Consider the following 21,555-nt stretch of genomic DNA (forward strand, 5'->3'; position numbering starts at 1 on the left):
CCAGGTTCTAACCTGGAGACAGCGCCACACTTGGCCTGGAGTGGGGCCTGGGCACTGAGATTCTCCACAGCCTGCTCAGCCCCTCCTCACAGGCAGAGCCTCCAGCTGCATCCCCAAGCTTGAACACCCAGCTTCTCTCTGAGCCTTTAGGGCACATGCTCTCCAGTTTTCCATAGTCCTCACCACTCCTTATTGTCTTCCCCACTAAGACTGAGCATCATTTGCTACCATCATTCATGTTTGCCCTTCAGTTTTCCTACAGCTGAAAGGGGAGTGTTTCTTCTCTTCAGGTCTAAGAAAAAAGAGGTGACTACCAAGGCCCCGTGTTTTGTCCATCTGGCCTACTACATTCGCTTCCTATAAGGGCATTTAAACTTGCGACCCTGGCCTTGTCCTCACGTCATCCTATTAGTATCATTCCTGTGTTGCAGGTCAGAAAACCCAGGTTCCAGCTCACCCATCTCATGAATGGTAGACACGCTCAGGTCAGTCTGACTCAGGTGCCCATGCTCGTAGGACCAGCAGGACCCTTCCTTCTCCAGCGAGCTGCCTCGGTTTCCTACCCTTTCCTACTCTCCGAGAGCTCTGGCTGTTGGTAAGTCCCTCCTTATGCCAAGTCCCAAATCTGCTTTTTGTCTGCAAAAACAGCATTCATGTGACAAGACAGGGAGGAAAGGAGAGTCTGGGGGCTGGATGCATTCGGCTGCCCAGTAGGCTCCGCTCAGCTGGGGGCAGCCGTGTCTTTACTGTCCAGACAGACTGCCCTGGCCAGTGGGCCCCAGAACTCCCACAGAGCCAGAGGCTGTGGGCTCGAAAGGAACCAGGTGCTCATACGCCGGCAGAAAGCAAAAGCTCCCCGGAGACCGGGAGGGTGGGCTTGGGGGTCACTGGGAGGGCAGAGGAGCGATGCCTGGAACACAGCGCTGAGGTGCAGCAGAGGTTGAGGGATGCGCTCTGCAGACAGAGGCAGGGGCCACGAAACAAGCAAACACGTGGCCTCTGGAGCTAGAAAGTCAGGGAGTGGATTCTGCTGGTCTACGGACACCAGGGCATCAGGGCTTCTGAACCCAGCGGTGTACGACAGCCATGTCCTGGTATTTTACAAGTTTTCATTCGTTGCAGCAGCAAGAGGAAGTGCATACAGCTAGAACACGAGCAACGGCATTCTTTCTTTGTCCCAGTCGCTGTGCAGGAGGAGGTACATACATGTCCCTAGGACCTGGGGGACCGGACAGGGGGATCAAAACAAAACAAAAATAACAGGCAATTCCTAAGAGATTTAGCAACAGTTTTCTAGTTGCCAAGCATTTATCATTGACACCGTGGGGACTGACAACATGCTCAGCTACAAATCTACATTTCTGGCCTCCGTGCCAGGAGGGCTGACCAAAGAGAAATGAATGGAAGTTGTCAAGTGGGACTTCTGGAGAAGCTTTCTGTTGGAGCCGACTCAGCTGGCAGGTGCCTTTTCCTTCCCCCAGCCTTTCCTTCATCCTCATCCAGACTCAGAGTTGATGGCTGGAAGGCAGCAGTTACCACGTGCCTATGAGGAGCCTTTGAGAATAGCGGGACAGAAAGATGGAGGTCTGGGTGCCGAATGACATCACGTGGCCACCATAAAAGTTCCAGTCACCAGTGATGTTCCTCACACACTGATCTGTTAAAGACCCGCTGCTGTTCGGAAGTCTTCAGTGGCTTCCCAGCCCCTCTGGATAAAATCCACTCTCTAGTGTGACATTCAGGACCCTTCACACCCAGGCCCAGCAGAGCCGCATCCTGCCCTGCCCCACAGCCCATGCGCCCAGCCACCGCACACTTCTCAGCTCTCTGGTTCACACCAGTCACCTGATGTCTATGGTCTTCCTATGTGAAATGTTCTATGTTCTATGCTTGTTCTTCACACCTAATTCTCCTCCAGGAAGCCTTCCCTGATGCTCTCAGAGTAAGCCCTTGCCCCCCATGGACTTTGAAGGCAAGTTCTTTGTAAAATACCTCTGATCTGTAGCACACTGTGTTAAAATTACTTGTTTTTGATCAGGCTGTTCCCTTAGACTATGAGTTCCTCAAGGAAGGGACAGAGCCTGCTTAGACCCGCTGTTAGCAGATCCTGAGTGAATGAGTAGGTGGACAGATGAATGGATGCAGAGACCTTGGCCCTGGGGACACGGAGTCTTCATTCTTCATGCTGTGGAGGCTTCGAGTGGTAGCTGAACTGGAAGAGGACCAGAAAAACTGGGCAGGCACCTAAGACAGGTGCACCCCAGTGGCGCCGTGGTCCATGAGTACCCTGGGAGCTTTCACTAGGGGCAGGACGAAGGGCAGCGTAAACATGGATTCACATTCTCTCCACGAGGCGTCAAGAAGACAGAGGCGGGTGGGCATCAGCAGTCTCCTTCCCTGTCTCACCCCCAGCGCCCACCCCCACCCATGCATGTTCAGAGGGAAACCCACATGTAGGAAAAGCTCAGCCCTGCTCTAGGCTACCAAAGAGCAGGGTCAGGTACAAACTACTCTCACACGAATCCCCCCAGACAGCACTCCAGTTCTCTTGTGAAGCCCTTCCCCACACGTGAGCTGGTCTCCTCCTCCCCACAAGGGTAAGCAGAGCCCCCATTATTATCATTAGGGCCCCATTTTACAGGTGGGGGTATGGTGGCCCAGAGCAGGGAGGTATGTCCACCTCTCGCAGCAGCAGGAGGCAGAGCCAGGGCCCCACCCCACCCCCACCCCAGGAGCTCCAAGGCTGACACGGTGGGGCACATTCCAGGACGTCACACCACCAGCGGCGCAGCTGCCAGCCAGTGGCCGTGGGGATGCCAGTGCCCGCCCGCAGCCCCCTTTAAGGAGCGCCGGGCCACCCAGCAGAGTGCTGGTCTTAATTTTAGCTTGGAGGCCAGCCACGGAGGCTTTAGAGAGAGGCAGGCTGGAGTTATGTGGGACAGCTGTCATCTGGCATGCTGGGTGGGGCCTATTTAGCCGGCAGGGGCACAAGTCTGAGGACACTGAACTAGTGTCCCTGCCCCAAGCCTTTCCCTCCCCGGGTCCCCCGGCTCCACGATGATGGCCGAAGAGCACACGGACCTGGAAGCCCAGATCGTCAAGGACATTCACTGCAAGGAGATCGACCTGGTGAACCGAGACCCCAAGAACATTAACGAGGACATCGTGAAGGTAGGCTGGGGGGGCCTGCCCCGCGCCGCCGCCCAGAGGCTGTGGGGTTCGCAGCGTGGGTACTGGCCGGGAGGGCTTGGCTTCACACACAGTCAGCTCCCCTGAAACCAGACCTTGCTCCTGTCTTCTCCAGTTCCTCCCCGAAAACCCAACTTGTACACCCGCCGCAAAGAACCTTTACATAAACAGGAGCAAAGAGCTAGTCACACACGGGTGACCCAGGCATGCACGGGGCGGAGGAGCAGGTCCCAGTCCTTACTACTCGGAAGCTCCTCCCATTAGCTCCTGGCCCTTGTCCCAGGATGAAGACAAGGTGGCAACTTGGGCTCTTCTCCATGCCAGGGGGCATTGCTGCGGTCTCCACATGTGGGCCTGGGGTTAATCCCTGCAGGGCAGTTTCTGGCAGGGCCAGCAGCCCTCCCGGGGCACTCACCACCCCCACCTCCCGCAGCAATGCCCAATGCCCATGCCCCAGGGGTGGGGGCCGTGCCCAGCACTCATGCCAGCTTCCTGCCTGACCCCTGGTCCAGAGGCCAGGCCAGGGCTGAAGCCTCTCAGAGGCTACCCACGCCCCTGAACGAAATTGCTCAGACGAGGGGTGGGTGGGGAGCCCTCAGTGAGTCACCCCCACCCACAAGCACTGCCTGAGTCAGGCCCTTTCCCCGCCCGGCTGCCTCCCACACCCTCTCTCCAGCCTCCACTGGCACCCTCGGGATCTTCCTACCGCAGAACTGCGGGACGCAGGGAGCCTCCCCTCCAGCATCAGTCACTGGAGGGGCTGTCGGAGGGCGGGTGCCACAGAGCGCACCGGACTTCAGACGAGCACTTTCCCACAGAAACAAAACACGGCCCATTATACAATCACCCAGGCAATCGTGCATGTTCTAGCAGCCATGATTTTACAAAGGAAAAATGAAGTGGAGTGGGTGGAAGTAGAAGAAGATATGGAGGGATAAATGGTGATGGGGAAAAAATAAAATAAAATAAAGAAGAAAAAAGGGAAAACAAACAGGGACGTTAATTTTCATAGTTTTGATTTAACTCTGTATATCCAAAACAGTATCATTGCAACATGTAATTGATACAAAACAAGTACCAGTGAACTTTCTTCAGCTTCAGAATCCAGTGTGTATCTCAGACTTAGGGTGCATCTCAGTTCAGACTCCGAATTTTTATCAGGAATCCTTGTTCTGTATTTAATTGCATAAAATGTATAGTTGAAATGCCCAAACCGAGTCACTTGGCAGAATTATTCCAAATATTCTTAAAAGTTTGCTGATCCTAGAACTGAGGATTAGTTTTTACATTTTAATTAAAATTATTCAAAATTTAGAATTCTTCTGTTGTACTGGCCCACAGCTCATGGCCATTGAATCACACGGTGTGGCTGAGGACGTGTCCGAGAGCCCCCTGCACTGCCACCCTGCAGGGGGGCGCCTCCCAGCTGCAGAAAGTCTAACTGCTCCCTATGGCTTTCAAACCCAAACAGTCTTGGCCCCAACCTTCTTCTCCCGTCTTCCAGCCCCTATGCCAGGAGGCAACCTTGCCAACCACAACACGCTCCTGTCTATGCCAGGAGCACCCACCTCCTTACCTCCACGTGGGGAAGGCCCTGCTCAGCCTTCAAGACCCAACTCCACCATCACCTCCACCAGGAAGCCTTTCCAACTCCTCCGGGGAGTTTAGCTGATTCTTCTGTGCCCCCACGTTCACCCAGAACAGCTCATATTATGCTATTATTGTGTGTATAGGGAAACATTTTACAAAGGGGGACACTAGGTGGCAAATTTTGAGAACCAAAAAGCACTCTATAAGTGGTGAATAGCATTCTTCACGGTTTGCTCAGTGTGGTCTAGAGGGAATAGTCCCGGACTTGACTTGAACTGATCTGGTTCCAAATCCAGACTCTTCTACCTACAGGTGATGACACTAGACAAGGCATCTAGGTTTCCGAGTCTGAGTTTCCTCTGGGAAATGAGCATAATGTCATCTGCCTCCAGCAGGTAAATGACTCTCAGAGCAGCACTGTGCAATGGGAGTGCCCTGTGGGGACGAGGTGACACAGGGGTGGGGCATGAGGCTGTCCCCGCACACAGGAGGCTGTGGTCACTGCGAGCCGAGCGAGCCTAGGGGGGCTTGCAGGCAAGACAGCCGAGCCAATGCCAGCTTTTACACCAGGCCCCCTCTGGGGGTCCCTGGCAGCTGCTGGGAATGGAGAATAGGACCCAAGGGAGAATCTAGTTTCCACAGAAGACCCACAGTGAGTGACAGGTGGAGAGAGGCTCTCGGGTCCTACTGTGCCAGGGGTGAGCCATTCCAGGCTCTAAGCCCCAATTTCACCCGAGGGAGGGATGGGGGCCCCACGGGTGTAGCTGCTCCTGCAGCCTCCTCTGGGGCTGAGCCCCCAAAAATGTCTCTCAAAGGTGAAGCAAGAGGCCCCACAAATAACCTTGTCAATATTATTTGGTATAGTGATTAGACATTCCCTAGTTTGGGTAGTTATTGAACTTTTCCTTTCTTTTGTTTTTCATGAGTGAGAAATGAAAATGTTTCAAAATTTAGAATGAGGATCTTAAAACGGAGTCAGACAAATACCACAAACAGGTTCGATCAGACTTCAGGGTGGTGTGATGGTCTGTGGAAGAATCGAGAGGAAGGAAGGAGAGAGGACAGGGTGGATCACCTGGGGAAAGACCAGATGGAGGGAGGAAGAAGGAAAAGGTGGTGAGGGAGAGATGAAGGCTGGGAAGGCCCCTGTCACGCTCTTTGTGGCCTAGAATTAGTGAGACAGTAAGATGCAGACCTAAGACCAGCTACAGAGACCTCAGTTCCGGTCCCAGCCCTGACACTAGCGTGCTGTGTGATTCTGAAAATCCCTTTCCTCTCTGGGCCTGAGTCCCTGGTGTAGCTGGAGGCTGGGTGGAGAAGAGGGAGACCCGTCCCCTCGACCAGCTGCTGAAGTTTCATACAGAAAAGCCAAAAATGGAGAATAGGGGAAGGATCCAATGTGTCCGCGATTTCACCCCAGCTGAGGGGAGGTGCTCCCTTTTGACTTTCCAGAGTTAAAATCCCCCCAAACTTCCTGAGCACGGTCTGGTGCTGCCCTTGAACCCAGGCTGGAAAATAAGCCCTGTACAGCCCAAGAGACTTGAACTGTGGTCTGCAAGGTTCGGGGCTGGCCCAGGGCAGAGGGGGCCCTGGGGGACCAGAGCTGAGGAGCTGGGGAAGCACAGTGCATTCCCTCCCCCCTCCCCCATCATTCTCGGGACACTGGTTCCACGGATCACTACTCAGGGCCTGCCAGGTGCGGGCACTGTGCTGTTCAGAGAGATGGTGCTGAGCAGGACAGCCCCGCAGCCGGGCTCGGGGGCGGGCATGTGTGCCAGCAGTCCCCGGCTGTCACCAGTGGGGACACCTTTCCCTGCAGAGCATGTGGTGAAGCCTCCAGCCCCCCTCCCAGGCATTCCTGCAGGACCCCAGCCCACCGGAAGTCCTGAGCTATTTCTGAGGGCGCAGGGCTGCCTGGTCAGCAGCACTCTCTCCCCCTACCTCCCACACAGGCCCCCCGAGGGTCACGAAGGCCCTTCCACTTCTGGCTCTGCGGCTCTCTCCTTAGCCACTCGAAGCAGGCCCTTCAAAAGGGGCAGAGGACAGACGGGATCCCAGCCCACCTTCTGGGTCCCATCCCACCTCCCGCCCACACCTGCCACCAAACGCAGAAAATGCAGACGGCAGCCTTCGCTGCAAACACCCGGGGGCCGGCGGCAGCCCACCCGTTCTACCAGCTCTGCTCCCAGTGTGGGCCCCCGGACGTCTGTTACAGAAAGATCCAACGGACCTGTACTTCCTCCGTCTCGAGGAGACGCCAGCTCAACAGAGGAGATGAGCCTGAACTAACGAGCATGCAGGGGAGCTGCTAAATGCCGCAAACAGCGCCAGCCGAAGTGTCCTGGGAGGCTGAGGGAGGAAGCCACTACTTCCATCTGGGAAACCAGGAGCAGCTTCACGGGGAGTGGAGCCCAGGTGCATTAAGATGATGGGAACGATAGTAAATGTGGAAAGGAGGAATAGGCTCTCCCCAGGAGGAGACAAAATAAGCAAAGGCCACATCACCGAGAAGCGTGTTGGGCAGAGGCAGCACGTGTGGGGGATGGGTGCTGCCCTCCCCCACCTGTGTCCACGTTGACGGGACTAGCGGATCACAGCGCTTTTCCCGGAAGCCATGGACCATCAGCGAGGTAGGCAGAGCTGGCACCCAGATGAAACCTCTGCTACTCTGTCTGCAGGAGAACAGGGGACTAAGACAAAGCATCTGAAAGGGACCTGGTGGAAGAGAAGGCAGAAAGGGCAAGTTGAAGCTGGATTATGGAAGGTCACCCAACCTGCCAGTCATTCCACACTGGCAAGTCCTTCCTTTCGGCCATGTCCTGCCCTCTGTCAGGATCTCTAGGAAGGGCTGCATTGGGCTAACTCTCACTGAAGTATTTATAACTTAGTGTCATGGGGCTTCTGGGTATCAGCCAGTCTAGAGTTCTTCAAAATATGGCCCACTTTCTTGAGGGGGGGTCTGTTAAAATACAGACTTCTGGGACCTGCCACCAGACATTCTTATTCAACAGGACTGGTGAATGTTTTGTACTTTCAAGTGCAAACACTTCCTCTTTATCCAATAGAAGACAAACCTGGAGTCCAGTTATCACCAGTTTCCTTAAAGACACACTGTATCAGTTAGCTACTGCTGTGTAACAAATCGCCCCAAACCTTGACATCCTGAAGCAACCACCATCTGATGATCTCCCACAGTTGTGTGAGTTCACTAGACTCAGCTGGGCAGTCTGCTGATCTCCCTGGCAGCAGCTCCCGCAGTTGCCTTCAGATGGCAGCCAGGGCTGCAACCTCCTGGGCACCCACCCACCTGGAACCTCCAGGATGGCTCGCTCACATGCTGGCGCCTTGGCAGGTATGGCTGGGAGGCAGGGCTCGGCTCCGGTGCTGGTGGCTGGGCCTCTATCTCCATGTGGTTTTGGGCCTCTCCCTTTTTGTGGCCACTCCACCAGTCTCCAGAGCAGGGGATAGCAATGGATATGGCCTCGAGATTAGGGTATAACAGTTCACTTCTAAGATGGTGGCTCAGAGCTCCTAAAAGCAGAAGCTGCCAGACCTTAAGGCTTCGTTCTGGAAATGGCATAGCGTCCCTTCTACCTCGTTCTGGTGGTTAAAGCGAATCACAGAGCAAGCCCAGACTCAATAAGGATGAGACTATCCAAGAACATAAAGGCTGAGAGACCTGACTAATGGGGGGTTGGGGGGGGAGGCTCATCTTTGGAGACTAGCTAACCACTCACCAAAAGCTGGTGGACAGCCAAGCCTAGAACTCAACCCAGGGCTATTTCTTCTGCTCTCCGTTCCACCTGCACCAACTTTCCTGAAGGCAGAGGCTGAGGGCAGGAGGGAAGGAACAGGGCTCGTGAGATCTGCTGGGTTCTGACGGGGTCCTTTCTCTAGCCCTGATGCCCTCTGCCGTGCCGGTTTCTTCCCAGCTCTTTACAGGAACTCAAGTCCCTTTAAGATGCAGCCCAGGTGGCCCAGATCCCCTTGTAGGGTACTCTGGACCTCAAGCTCTCATGAGTCCCTTACCCCTCCTCCCACCCTCCGATCTAGCCTGTGCTGCTGTCTGCGCCTCGGCTCCTGCTGGGGTACCCCACTGTGCAGTGACTGTGGCCGGGGAGATGGCAGAGGAGACTCCGGGTCTGAGGCCAGGCCAGCGTGGGCCCACCCCTGCTTGTCCCTTGCATGCTGTGTGACATGCTAGATGTAAGATGCATGGCCAGAGACTGACATCCACGGGGCCACACTGTGGGTGTTGCTATGGTTATCCCAGACTGCACAGAATTCTATTAGTATCATTACCGATTAATATCCAAGTAGCACAGCTTTGCCATTTTCAGCTGATCTGGTGCAATCGCCTCATTTAGCTTCCTGTTTTATAGGCCAGTGTTTCTCAATCCACCTCAGTGAGGGCTGGCTTTATCACTATGACCCCACTCTGTTTAGACACCAATCCTTTTGTAAAATTCAATATAAATGAATTACTAGAGAAATCAGACGGAAAAAAAGGTATCCACAAGGTAAGCTCCAATTTTTAGTATTATTAGAGTCGACAGATATAAAACTACTGGGTCAAGTTGCTGCGAATATTTCTAAATGCTCAACTTCTGCACCTGCCTTGTGGAGGGGGCACTGACCAAGCCCCCCCCCCTTAGGAGCAAAGTAATGAATGAGAAAACTAAGGCCCAGCAAAGCTAACCCACCCCCTTGGGGATCTTGGTCCAATCCTCTATATGTAAAGTTAAAAAAAAAAAAAAAAAGAGGCCCAGAGAGGGAGAGCAGCGTGCTCAAAGTCACACAGTAGTAACTCAGCGTTCAAGTGGAGACTGGGACCAGATGTCTGTCCTCCTGCCCAGAGCTGTTTCCCCCACAAACACCCTGTCTGAACTGTCCAGGGCCCTGGATGCCAAGGACTGAGTCATGTGGGAATCTGGGGGAGGTATTTTTGAGGGGGTGGCTGCGCCAGGCCCTGCTGTCCTGCACCTTCCCTGCCCTCTCAGAGCCTGCGGGGGCAGCGCTGGCTGGTTCCCACGAATCAACTGGCTCTCCTGCTGTTCCAAAAATAAATATGCCAGAGAAGGGGACACCAACTGAACGAGCAGCCACATCTCCCCCTCCCACCTCCAGCCCCTCCCTCTAGCTGCACACTGAGCCCTGAGGCTCTGCCGATGGGTCCAGCCCCAACCCCTCTCCCTCCCTGAAAAAGCCATCTTCCCTCCTGCTTCTGAAAACGAATTAAGAAATGAAGTCACTGTGCTTCTGATACATTGGCACGACCGCCTAGAGCTGCCGGAGCCGGGTTTTATAAATACCCCCCCAAGCCAGCACACTGTGACCAGCTCCCTCCACGCTTATCCCAGCTAGGGGAGCAGCTGCCTCCTCCTTGCACAGCTCATCCCTCGGAGCGCACATCTTCTGATTCACAGAAAACAGATCAGTTGCCCCAAGCGTAGTGCCCAAAGGCAATTATTGGAAATAATTCAAATGTCAGCAGCAATGGATTCTGCAATAAAATGAATGGTAAATAAAAGACACAACAGAGAGATCCTTGGGGGTTAGGGTTGTTACCAGAGGCAGGAAATGAGGGCCCATCTGTTTTATCAGCGCGGGCTGAGGTACACATGCGCACACGTACACAGTTAGGGCTTGGTAGGCGAGGAATTGCGCTTGTGATCTGGGGTATCTACTATATTTTTCTGAAATATATTTGTATAGGAACTTCAGAGCAATTGAACAGTTACCATCTCTGAGCACCTACCACATGCCAGGGTTGTGCTGAGCACTGCCCCAGAGCCGTGTGCCTAGCACAAGGTGGGTGCTGAAGAAATACTTGTTGGGATGGATGGATGGATGGATGGATGAAAAAGTATTCCTTTTCCTCACAACAACGTAGTCAGAAGTAGTAAACTTATTTTATGGAGAAAAATGAAGCTCAAAGGGGTTATTTGCAAAAGTCATTCATCAGATCAGCCACTGCACCGGCGTGCAAACCCAGGGTCGGGGCTGAAGCACCCGGGACCTCCACCACCAGCTGCAGCTCCTAATCGGGCATTCCGCGCAGGGCAGTGCTCAGTAACTACCAGTGTCAGCTCATGGGATCCTCCGGGAAACTGTAAACCTGGGGGGCGGGGGGGGGGCACAGAAAGGCTAAGCCACTTCCTGCAGGCCCCAGAGCCATAGTAGCAGAGCTGGACTCAAACCTTGGCAGTGTGACACCAGTCAGTGTGCTTTTCCACTCTGTCACCTCTTAGAGGCCCGACACAAATAATCAAATGTGCTGAATGGAGGGAAATGCTGGGGTGAATGAGCAGAGCAGGCTGGGCTGCAGAGGGGCTGGGACATGGCCGACCGCTGGCGGCAGGGTAGGTAGCTGGGAAGAAGGGGCCGGGGCGCTCCCTCGGGGCAGGTCTCTGGCCAACAAGGACCAGACTTCAGAAGGGGCAGTCACCCTCCCTGACAGCCAGCATCTACCTCAGGGTCTGACCCTGGCTGGGCAGTGTGAAGTGCTTAGACTAGAATCAGGATGCCTATGTTCAGTCTGGGCCCTGCCGCCCTCCTCTGGGCCTGTGTATCCACCTGGAAGGTGAGGAGGCAGGGCTGGGTAACTGTGCCTGGGGAGGTGCCCTGCACCCTCCTAAGGAAACCACAAGAAAGGCAGGAGAGGGCACAGGTGCTCCGTGGGGAGGGAAGGAGACAGAGTGCCAGCTGGGACACAGGCAGGGAGGCACATCTCTGCCCACATGGCTCCCTCCGCTGGCAAACTTCCTGGGGCTGCAGCATGCTCCAGAGGCCAGCCTGGTGCTACTAGGGACGAGGCTCAGGCTGGGGCAGTGGCCACAGTGGGGGAGGGGCAGGCGGCAGAGAGCAGAACACCTCAATCAGCAGGTTCCAGGCCCCAGGAATTTGACTGAACCTCGATACCCAGATCAGGGTTGGAATGGTCCCCCAGGCCTATACTCCCCAGCTTCTTGGATTTGAAAGCTCCCCTAAGAAGCAACAACTGGATTTTTGCCCCCGTATAAACCAGATGTAGATGCTAGCACTTTCCACCACTCTTCAAATCCATGAGACATTCCCCAACCAATCTGAGTTCTCCTTTCCAAACATCCCACACACCACTCTTCCATCCCTGCTTCCAAATCCCATGGTCCCCCAAACTCCCAGCCAGCCACCACCTACGGGAAGCCCCCAGGAAGAAGCGCCATCCCTCCATGAGGTTAGGACCAGATTCGTATTCTTCCTCTTCCATTCAGGGGCCTTAGAGGCGGAGAGAGCCTGAGGCGGAGCGTTACAGGAAAAGTCGGCTTTGCCGCATCTCCTGCAGCCTGAGATCTCACCCTCTCAACTGTGCTCCCCGTGAACATGCTCCCTAGGCGGGGCCTCATGCAGAGCAGTGCCCACGGGCATCCAGGGATCTAAGGCAGGGGGCCAGAGTCCAGAATCTAGATGTGAGAAAACCAGGACTCAACCTGGTACACGCAACTTGGTTACGTCCACTCCCTCCCCACAAAAAGGTACACTGGAAAGAATAGCACCAAAGCAATAATATTTGTAATACCAGAGAAATACAAATGAGATGCTTTTGTTTTCTCTTTGCTATTCCCTTCATTTTCTACAACGTGGCTATGTTATTTTATAATGGAAACTAATTGTAATAATGCCATTGTGCATAAAGGAGAGAATTCTTCCCCCCAACAAAGGTGGGGAGGGGCCCACCCTGAAAGACTAAAGTTTGAGCTCAGACCCCACCAATCCCTATGGGGGTCCCCCTCCCATTAGTCTGATTAGTCTGTGCACTCTTTCAACCAGCGTTTTTGTTGCTGCTGTTAATCCTCACCCGAGGATGTTTCCCAGTGATTTTGAGAGAGAGTGGGAGGGAGGGAGGGTGGGGGAGAGAGAGAGAAAGAGAAACACACTGGGAGGAGGGTGTCTAGGGAGGAAAAAGGAGGAACATCTGTAACAAAAACAAATTAATAAAAATTGGAAAAAAAAAAGAAAGAAAGAGAAACATATCAATTGGTTTCTTCTGCACATGCCCCGACTGGGGCCAGGGATTGAACTTGGAACTCAGGTACATGCCCTTGACCGGGAATCAAACCTGCTACCCTTTGGTGTGAGGGACAAAGCTCTAACCACTGGGAACACTGGCCAGGGCCAACCAACTTTTATTAAAATGGCTCAAGCCCTGGCCAGGTGGCTCAGTTGATTGGAGTGTCGTCCCATACAACAAAAGGTTGCGGGTTCGATTCCCAGTCAGGGCACACACCTAGGTTGTGGGTTTGATCCCTGGTCCAGGAGCGTAGGGAGGCACACCTCTCACACTGATGTTTCTCTCTCTCCCTTCCACTCTCTAAAAATCAATGAAAACATAGCCTCAGGTGAAGAGCAAAAAAAATGCCCCAAAACACTGAGGATGGTCACTGCCCCCATTGTACAGACAAGACAGCTAAGGCTTAGTGACGCTAAATGACATCACATACGAGAAAGCAGCTAGAACAGTTCTTCGTGCACAGAAAGGCTAGTTAAGTGACTTTGCTGGAAGTCGTCTTTTTTTTTAAGTCCACTGATTATTCTCCCACTTCCCTAGTGCGGCCTTAGTCACCACTTCAATCGGATGTGTGAATCAGACTCTGATCACCCACGGTCCTTCCAAAGAGGGACGCTGTGGGCAGCGGGGAGGCAACCTGAGGTCCCTGCAGGACGAGGTGGAGGAAACAATTCTGCCTTCTCCACAGGTGCTTCAGGCGGGCTCAGCCCCACTCTGGTCCCAGACTCCCTGACCAGCCAGAATGGCGTGGCCCTCACTTTACCACATGCCAGATGCTGATGGCTCTCCCACCTGTGCACGCACCGGCCCTGCCTGGACTATGCATGGCTCCCAGCGGGTCTCCGCATACATCCTCACCACCCACCCCCAGCCACCAGACCAGCTGCCCCTGCACAACAGCGTGGCGGCTGCTCACCACAGGATGCCTGGCCCGCCTCCCTCTCCAGCCTCACTCACGTCCTCTAGGCATGTACTCGGCCTCTGGAAGCCCTTGTGTCTCAGAGCACACTCTGTCCCGTCCCCCAGTCGTTACTGCTCCCTCCACCCTCTTTCTCAGACCACAACCCCTCCCTCCGCCTGGCTACCTTCTGGGACCAGCTTAGCTAGATGTCTCTTCCTCCAGGTCTTCCGGTCCCCCAGGCTGGGTCCTCCTTTGGGTGCACACTGCCCCCTGTTCTTCTCTTACCCAAGCACTTGTCACTGTGGTGCAAGCACCTGCCATAAGCTCTGGGTTAGCAGGAACCCCTGCCTGTCCACCAGCTTACAGGCAGGCACCCCATAAATCTTCAGCGTGACTATGACTATCCAACTCCCTAGGATCATAAAATAATAGACATTGAGAGCTATGCCTCCAGGCCTGCCTCTGACTTACCTCTGGGTTGAAGCAAGTACCTCGGCTCCTCGGGCCTCCTTACTCACCCATAAGGTGAGGGGCCAAGTCTCCACAGGGACCTGCGGGGTCAGCAGCCCTCCAGGGGGTTCTGATGCTCACACACCAAAGCTCGAGAAGCAGGTGGGTGCTGTAACTGAGGATCCCCTTCCTGCCCCTGCAGGTGGATTTCGAGGATGTGATCGCGGAGCCCGTGGGCACCTACAGCTTCGACGGCGTGTGGAAGGTGAGCTACACCACCTTCACCGTCTCCAAGTACTGGTGCTACCGCCTGCTGTCCACGCTGCTGGGCGTCCCGCTGGCGCTGCTCTGGGGCTTCCTGTTCGCCTGCATCTCCTTCTGCCACATCTGGGCGGTGGTGCCCTGCATTAAGAGCTACCTGATCGAGATCCAGTGCATCAGCCACATCTACTCGCTCTGCATCCGCACCTTCTGCAACCCGCTCTTCGCTGCCCTGGGCCAGATGTGCAGCAGCATCAAGGTGATGCTGCGGAAGGAAGTGTAAAGTGGCTGAAGCCAGGGCCGTGGCCGGGCAGGGGGAGTCAGGCCAGGCTGGCCCCTCGGCACTGCTCCAGGGGGGCCGCTGGCGAGCTCTTCCTCTGTAGGTACTGCTATTTCCCCCCAAGACGGGAACACAGAGTTTAGGGGAACCAGAGGAAAAGAGAGCCCCGCCACAGAAGCACAGTAACCCTCCACTCTGCCCCCGCCCCCCCACAATGCCCCCGTGACCAGGCACGTGGAAAGATCATTTGCTAAGAGGCAGCTACTGCAAGTCTTTGCATTCACCTGTACTGTAACAGCACAAACCGGCACCCCGTTCCCGCCGGAGTCGACCTGTCCACACACGCCACCCAGGAGGCCACCAGGGACTGTCACATTGGGCGGGTGGCTCCAATAAAGGGTTTGGCTGCATTCGCAGAGTGCTGTGTTTTGTGCATGTCCGTGTCGGGGGCGCGTGTCCTGGTCAGCTCCAGAGACACATTTCAGTGCCCTGAGACAGACGTGGGACAAGTTGGTCGGTCCTTCTCTTGGCAAATCCAACAACCAGGTTTCTATTGGTAGCTGGGTATCTGCTCCCCCGTGTTCCTTAGATTATTTCCCACTGACTTCTGTTGCCCTGGGCTGGAAGGGGTGGGGGACCCTCCCTGGCACCACTGAGGTGAGGGCCTGGGTTCAAACCTCTCAGAACCTTCCCTGTGGCTCCCTAGACACCAGGCCCCTGGCACTGTCAGTTGGCACATGGACACCTTCAGCCCTGGGAGATGTGGTGAGGGCATAAGGTTGAATGTGTGGACTCACAATGTAAATAAGAAACAACAGGAAGGGCATGTCTCTCTCTCTCTCTCTCTCTCTCAAACACACACACACACACACACACACACACACACACTCCACCAAAAGAAACCAAAGCCAACCACACGGCAATCATATTCTTGGGGATGCCCTTCCACCTGAGTTATCCAGGACTCAGTCCTCCAAAAAAGAAAGGGATGACTTCTGTCTTAAATTTGTTTGGAAAATGCAATATGTTTATCTTAAAAGATTTTCATAGATGAGCAGAACAGAAACAGCCTCATAGATACAGAGAACTTTTTGTTGCTTGCCAAATGGGAGGGGGCTGGGGGATGGGTGAAAAGGATGAAGGGGTTAAGAAGTACAAACTGGTTGTTAGATTGATGAACCGCAAAGGGAAGAGGGGAGGGAGGGCGGGAAGGGACAAACCAAAGAACTTCTATGCATATGTGCATAACCAGTGGACACCGACAATAGTGTGGGGAAGGCAGGAGGTGGGCAGGATTGGGGAGGAGGGGGTCAGTTGGGGAAAAGGGGGGGGACATCTGTAATACATTCAACAATAAAGATAACTTTAAAAAAGAAAAAGAAGGAAAAAAAGAACAAAAACGCCCCAAAAATAATCATAAAATAAGAAAAGATTTTCATAGCCATGAACACATTAAAGGCTCTGAGAAGTCCTGCGGAAAGGAAATCGGTCAGGCCAGTGTAGCCTCGTCCTATTTGACTTTTTGTGCACTACTCATTTAAGTCTCAGAAAATTAAGGTTCCACAGCACTTCTCAATTTTTCAGAGGCATCACCTCACTGGTGCCTGGCCATGAACCCGAGGGGTCGTGGGGCAGCGAGTGCAGTGGAGTGGACCACACATACCCTGGGAAACAGGGCACGGGCAGCCTCGTTCTGGTCCCGCCCCCCTCCTAGTTGCCTTCTCTGGCCTCCACTTTGTCATCCACAAAATGATCTCTAGTGTCCATTTCAGCTCTAAAATGTTACCCATTTTTGTTTTTTCTGGTATCTTATGGAATCTTCCAACAGGAACAGTTAAGAGGGTTGTGGTGAACATCTGTACACCCAGTACCCAGGCTCCATGACGAACATTCTACTACTCCCATCTCTATCCACCCATCAACCTCATCTTTCTCTATGCATTTTTAAATAAGCTGCAGATATCAGTCTATTTTGCTCTTAAACACTTCATGATCAATCCCTTAGTTTTTTCCAGATGAGAAAGTTACAGCCCAGAGAGGTCAGCAGACTTGCCAAACAGTGCACAGCGAGCGAGCCTGTGCTGTGCTCCCAGCCCCGCCCTTGCTCTACCCTGGGGTTCTGCACCTTCTCCTGCGGCATGAGCCCAGGCTCCTCCTGCTGAAGCTGGCGTTACTGACATCCTCCTCAAAGGGCCTGCCCTTCCCACGCCTCTCGAAATCCTCGGGCCATCAGTTTCAGACTTGGAACCTTGGGTTATGCAGAGATTTCTCATCACCTTGGCATTGCTGAAACTGGACTGGACTACGACTCCAATTTTTCAAGCTTGCTCTCTTTTGCTGGGGGCAGAGTATGGCAGGTGCTCAATTACCTGTGAAGTTCACAGAACTGGAGAAAGGACACTCACTTAGACACACGTATGTCTGAGGAGTTCTGTTCCCCCAGAAATCCCGGTGAGAAGTAGGACACAGAACGGCACCCCACCCCGCAGGCCTATGTAAGTGGCCAGAGGAGGGAGGTGGAGTCCCACCCCCTCTGCATGCCGCGCCCAGGTCAGGAGGTACTCTTGCTTAAAGAGAAGGTTGGGGCCCAGCTCCAGGAATGAACACCATTTGTGACTTCACAGGTGGCTCCTACATCCCACTTGAGGACATACTTGTTAGGTAGGGTCCCTTCCAGGTGACAATCTAGAATCCTATTATCAGACTGAGGCACATGGTGGGTGTGGCTACACCGTACAAGAGGTTTGTTTCTGGGACTTGGAGTGTTTTCTGACAGCATTCTGATTAACGAGAGTGCCTGTGCCCAAGGACAAGGAAACCAGGATCACAGCCCCGCCACCCCACTGTCCCCTTCCACAGCCCAGATGCGCCTCTGTAACCATCGGGCAGGTAAGTCTGCAACCCCATGAGGGAGTTCCCGTCTGTAAGCACCAGATATGGTCACCATTCTTGGGAGGGAGGAAGAGGACAAAACAATGTATGAAAAAAACAAGTTTATTAAGTGCACCTTTTGTCAAGCAGCTAATGAAGCAGACATTTCATTACTGGGCACACCACTCACCATTTGGCACAGTACACGAGGGAACCACAGAAAGTCACCACAGTAGAACAAAATCAAGGAATTCACATTTTGTATGAAGTGATGTTTCACTGCAATTAAATTCGAAATGGTTAAGCACTTTGAAACCAAGATCTTCTTAAAAGGCAGCCCCCTGCAGTCTCAACCCATGGACCCATCCACAAAGGACACCAAATCGTGTCACAGATTTTTTTCAGGGCCGAAGGATACAAGGCTCAGAGTCTTCAAGCACTGACATTTCACTTCTGACCATGAGAGCAATGAAACGTCCCCGGAGGAAATCTGCGCCAGCGTATTTCCACCTCCAGCCCCGCTCGGGTCTGTGCGCCGAGGGCGGGAATGACTGAGCTCCCGGCAGCGTGCCGGACCCACGCTCTTCGCCCAGGCTTTTGCTGGAGAAAGAGTTAAGAGACAGTGAAAAGATCCTCCAGAATGAGCCTGGGACAGGAGGGGCATATGGCCAGGTGTGCTGCTGAAATCAAATGTCACTGATCTGCTACCAGACATAGACGCCTGCGCCACAGCGTGACCCAGGGCACCTCCAGAGCTTTCCCAGCACTAGGAAAGCGCCCCAGTGGTTCTGGTGCCCAAGAACCTTGCAACTGCAGTGTTCTCAGGAAAGCTGCACCCCAGTCAGGAAAATCGACTGAGTCACTGTCTCCTTGATCTCCAGTGGCTTTGCAGGCTGCTAGGATGACAACTTCCCTGGAGATAGCAAAGGCGGGGGCATCCCTGGCTGGTGAACAGAGAGGTTCCAATGCTAACAGACCCCACCATTGCTGCCTGTGCAACCAGAGTGCCTCAGGGTCCTGTACGTGGACACTGGGACACCCCTACCCCACCCCCACCCCACCCCCACCAGCATCCTGTTAGCTTCCCAAAAAGCAAGGACTGGCTGGTGTTGACATCCTAAGAGCACGTCACAGCAACACTGTGCAATGCCTCTGGGTCCAAAGATGACATTTATTGTCTTCAGTCTCAATCAGTACTGCAGATCTTGAAATACACGCTGAGACTTTGAACACTGGCATTTCAGCGCATGCCTCTCATCTCCCCGAACATCTCAGCCCTGCTAGCTCGCCATCCTGTGTGCATGCATGCGTGTGCGTTGTGTGCATACTGCGGTGTGGAGGGAGAAGAGGAAAGTGTGTGTGGAGAGAGGAACCTTTGGGAAATGGTCTTACTGTTAACACAGTGAGTCCAAAAATATGTGTGGAATATTTGAAACGTTTTGAAGTGTCCCAGAGTGGCACTGAGCTGGCCAGTGTCAATCAGAAAACCTCTGATCTATAAAGTATCATGTCCTACTTCAAGGCTGAGAAGACATTTGAGAACATGTCTGCCAGGTAAGTAAAGCCTGTGAGAGCCTCGGTGAAATGCTCTTCTAAATAAAACACAGCACTTGCAGCCACAGGCATCCCCTGTGCCTCGGCTAGAGCAGGGTGGGCCTAGCATCACTGCCGGTCCTTTGGGCCAAACTGGAAACGCCATCTCCTGCAGAAAAACTGAGAAAACCATGGGATTCCCTGGATTGGTGAGTTACTAGGGAAACAAAAGTGGAGGTACAGCCCTGGCTGGTTTTGGCTCAGAGGTTAGAGCGCTGGCCCGTGGACCAGAGAGACCCAGGTCCGCTAAGGGCACGTACCTCGGTTGCAGTTTGTCCCCGGCCCCGGTTGGGGTCACATAGGTGGCAACCACTTGATGTGTCTCTCTCACATCAATGTTTCTGTCTTTCCCCCTCTCTCCCTCTCACTCTACGTGAAGATAAATGTAAAAATGTCCTTGAATGAGGATTAAAAACAAAAAAGTGGACGTACAACATTCCAAGGAATTCATCCTTCAAGCTGCATTCAGCTGGTAAAATGTTTTCATTTATTTCTTCAAGTGTTGACTTCAGTGGCTTTTTAGAATAGTCTCAAAATTGTGTACCACTTGCCACTCATTCCAGAAATTATTCATCACCCAAAAATAGAAACTTTGTATCTATCAGCAGTCTCTCCCATTCAACCCGGTCTCCTGCTCCTGGCCACCTCTATTCCCTAACCCACCTCTATTCCCTAACCCACCTCTATTCCCTAACCCACCTCTATTCCCTAACCCACCTCTATTCCCTAACCCACCTCTATTCCCTAACCCACCTCTATTCCCTAACCCACCTCTTTTCCCTAACCCAACTCTATTCCTTAACCCAACTCTATTCCCTAACCCATCTCTATTCCCTAATCCATCTCTATTCCCTAATCTATCTCTATAGGTCTGCCTCTTCCGGACATCTCGCATAAATGGGAGTCATATGGTAGGTCACTTTTTGCAATGGCTTCTTTCACTTCGTATAACATCAAGGTTCATCCATATTGTAACATGTGCCAGTACTTCATTTCTTTCTATTCTGAGTAACAGGCCATTGTACCAATATATCACAGTTTATTTACCCATTCATCAGTTGATAGATATTTGGGTCATTTCCATTTTGGGACTATTATAAATTATGGCGCTATGAACATTTATGTAAATGTTTTTGTGTGTATGCTTTCATTTCTCTTTTTGGGTAGGTACCTAGGAGTGACATTTCTGGTGTTTTAACTTGTTGAGGAACTGCCAAACTCTTTTCCGAGCGGCTGCCCTATTTTATGTTTTTACCGCAGGCAACACACAAGCGTTCCAACATCTCTGTCCTCGCCGACACCTGTTACAGCCCATCTCAGTGGGTGTGAAGTGGTATTTCACGGTGGTTTTGATTTGCATTTCCCTAATGAGTAATAACACTGAGCGTCTTTTCTGTGCTTACTGGCCAGTTTTCTTATCTTCTTTGGGGAAGATATAAAAATATGTTTATTCAAAATAATATGTCTATTCAGTTGTCTATGCAAATACATATTTTGCCCATTTTTAAAACAGGCTTATTTGTCTTCTTACTGTTAAGTTGTAAGAGTTCTTGATATATTCTGGATACAATATATGACTTGCAGCTATTTGCTTCATGCTGTGAGCTGTCTTTTCCCTTTCTCGATACTGTCCTTTGAAGCATCAATGTTTTGCGCCCTATTTTTATGAGGTCCAGTTTATCTGTTTTTCCTTTCTTTGTGTTTTGCATGTCATATCTAAGAAACCATTGCCTAATCCAAGGTCACAAAGATGTATACTTATATTTTCATCCAAGAGGTTTTTTTTTATCCTCATCCGAGGACATTTTTCCATTTTTTTGTTCAGATAGAGTGGAAGGGAGAGAGAGGAAAGGGGAGAGAGAGAGAGAGACATTGACGTGAAAGGGACACATCAAGTGGCTGCCTCCCGCACCACCCAACCAGGGCCGGGGACAAACTGCAACCAAGGTACATGCCCTTAGTGGGAACTGAACCTGGGTCTCTCCGGACCACAGGCCGATGCTCTAACCGCTGAGCCAAACCAGCCAGGGGCTCATCCAAGAGTTTTGTAGCTTTAGCTCTTGCGTTTAGGTCTTTGATGTATGTGAGTTCATTTTTATACAGAGTGTGAGGTAGGGGTCCAACTGCATTTCCTTGCCTGTGGATAGCCAGCTGTCCCAGCACTATTTGTTGAAAAGACAGGCTATCTTCCCTACTAAATTATCTGGTCACACTTGCCAAGAGTTAATTGGCCATAAATGTTAAGGATGTATCTCTATTCTATTCCATTAGTCAATATGTCTGTCCTTACGCCAGTACCAGACGGCCTTGATTACTGTAGTAAGTTCTGAAACAGGAAGTGTGGGGCCAACTTTGTTCTTCTTTCTCAAGGTT

General features: G+C 52.6%; 1 protein-coding gene across 1 annotated transcript; it reads left to right on the forward strand.

The window, feature by feature from the left end:
- The first annotated feature begins 2,864 nt into the window (after positions 1-2,864).
- On the forward strand, positions 2,865-15,080 carry CAV3 (caveolin 3). Its single transcript, XM_036267097.1, has 2 exons — positions 2,865-3,171; positions 14,380-15,080. The coding sequence occupies exons 1-2, from the start codon at positions 3,058-3,060 to the stop codon at positions 14,719-14,721; spliced, it is 456 nt and encodes a 151-aa protein (XP_036122990.1). The 5' UTR covers positions 2,865-3,057; the 3' UTR covers positions 14,722-15,080.
- The last annotated feature ends 6,475 nt before the right edge of the window (positions 15,081-21,555 follow it).

Source organism: Molossus molossus, unplaced genomic scaffold, assembly GCF_014108415.1.
Source record: "Molossus molossus isolate mMolMol1 unplaced genomic scaffold, mMolMol1.p scaffold_m16_p_18, whole genome shotgun sequence".
NCBI lineage: Eukaryota > Metazoa > Chordata > Mammalia > Chiroptera > Molossidae > Molossus > Molossus molossus.

What these genes read in the sequence shown, in the direction of transcription:
- CAV3 (XM_036267097.1), top strand. Translation starts at nt 3,058, where the DNA reads ATGATGGCCGAAGAGCACACGGACCTGGAAGCCCAGATCGTCAAGGAC. An exon ending in TTAACGAGGACATCGTGAAG is followed by an intron (nt 3,172 to 14,379) that starts GTAGGCTGGGGG and finishes CTGCCCCTGCAG; the next exon opens with GTGGATTTCGAGGATGTGAT.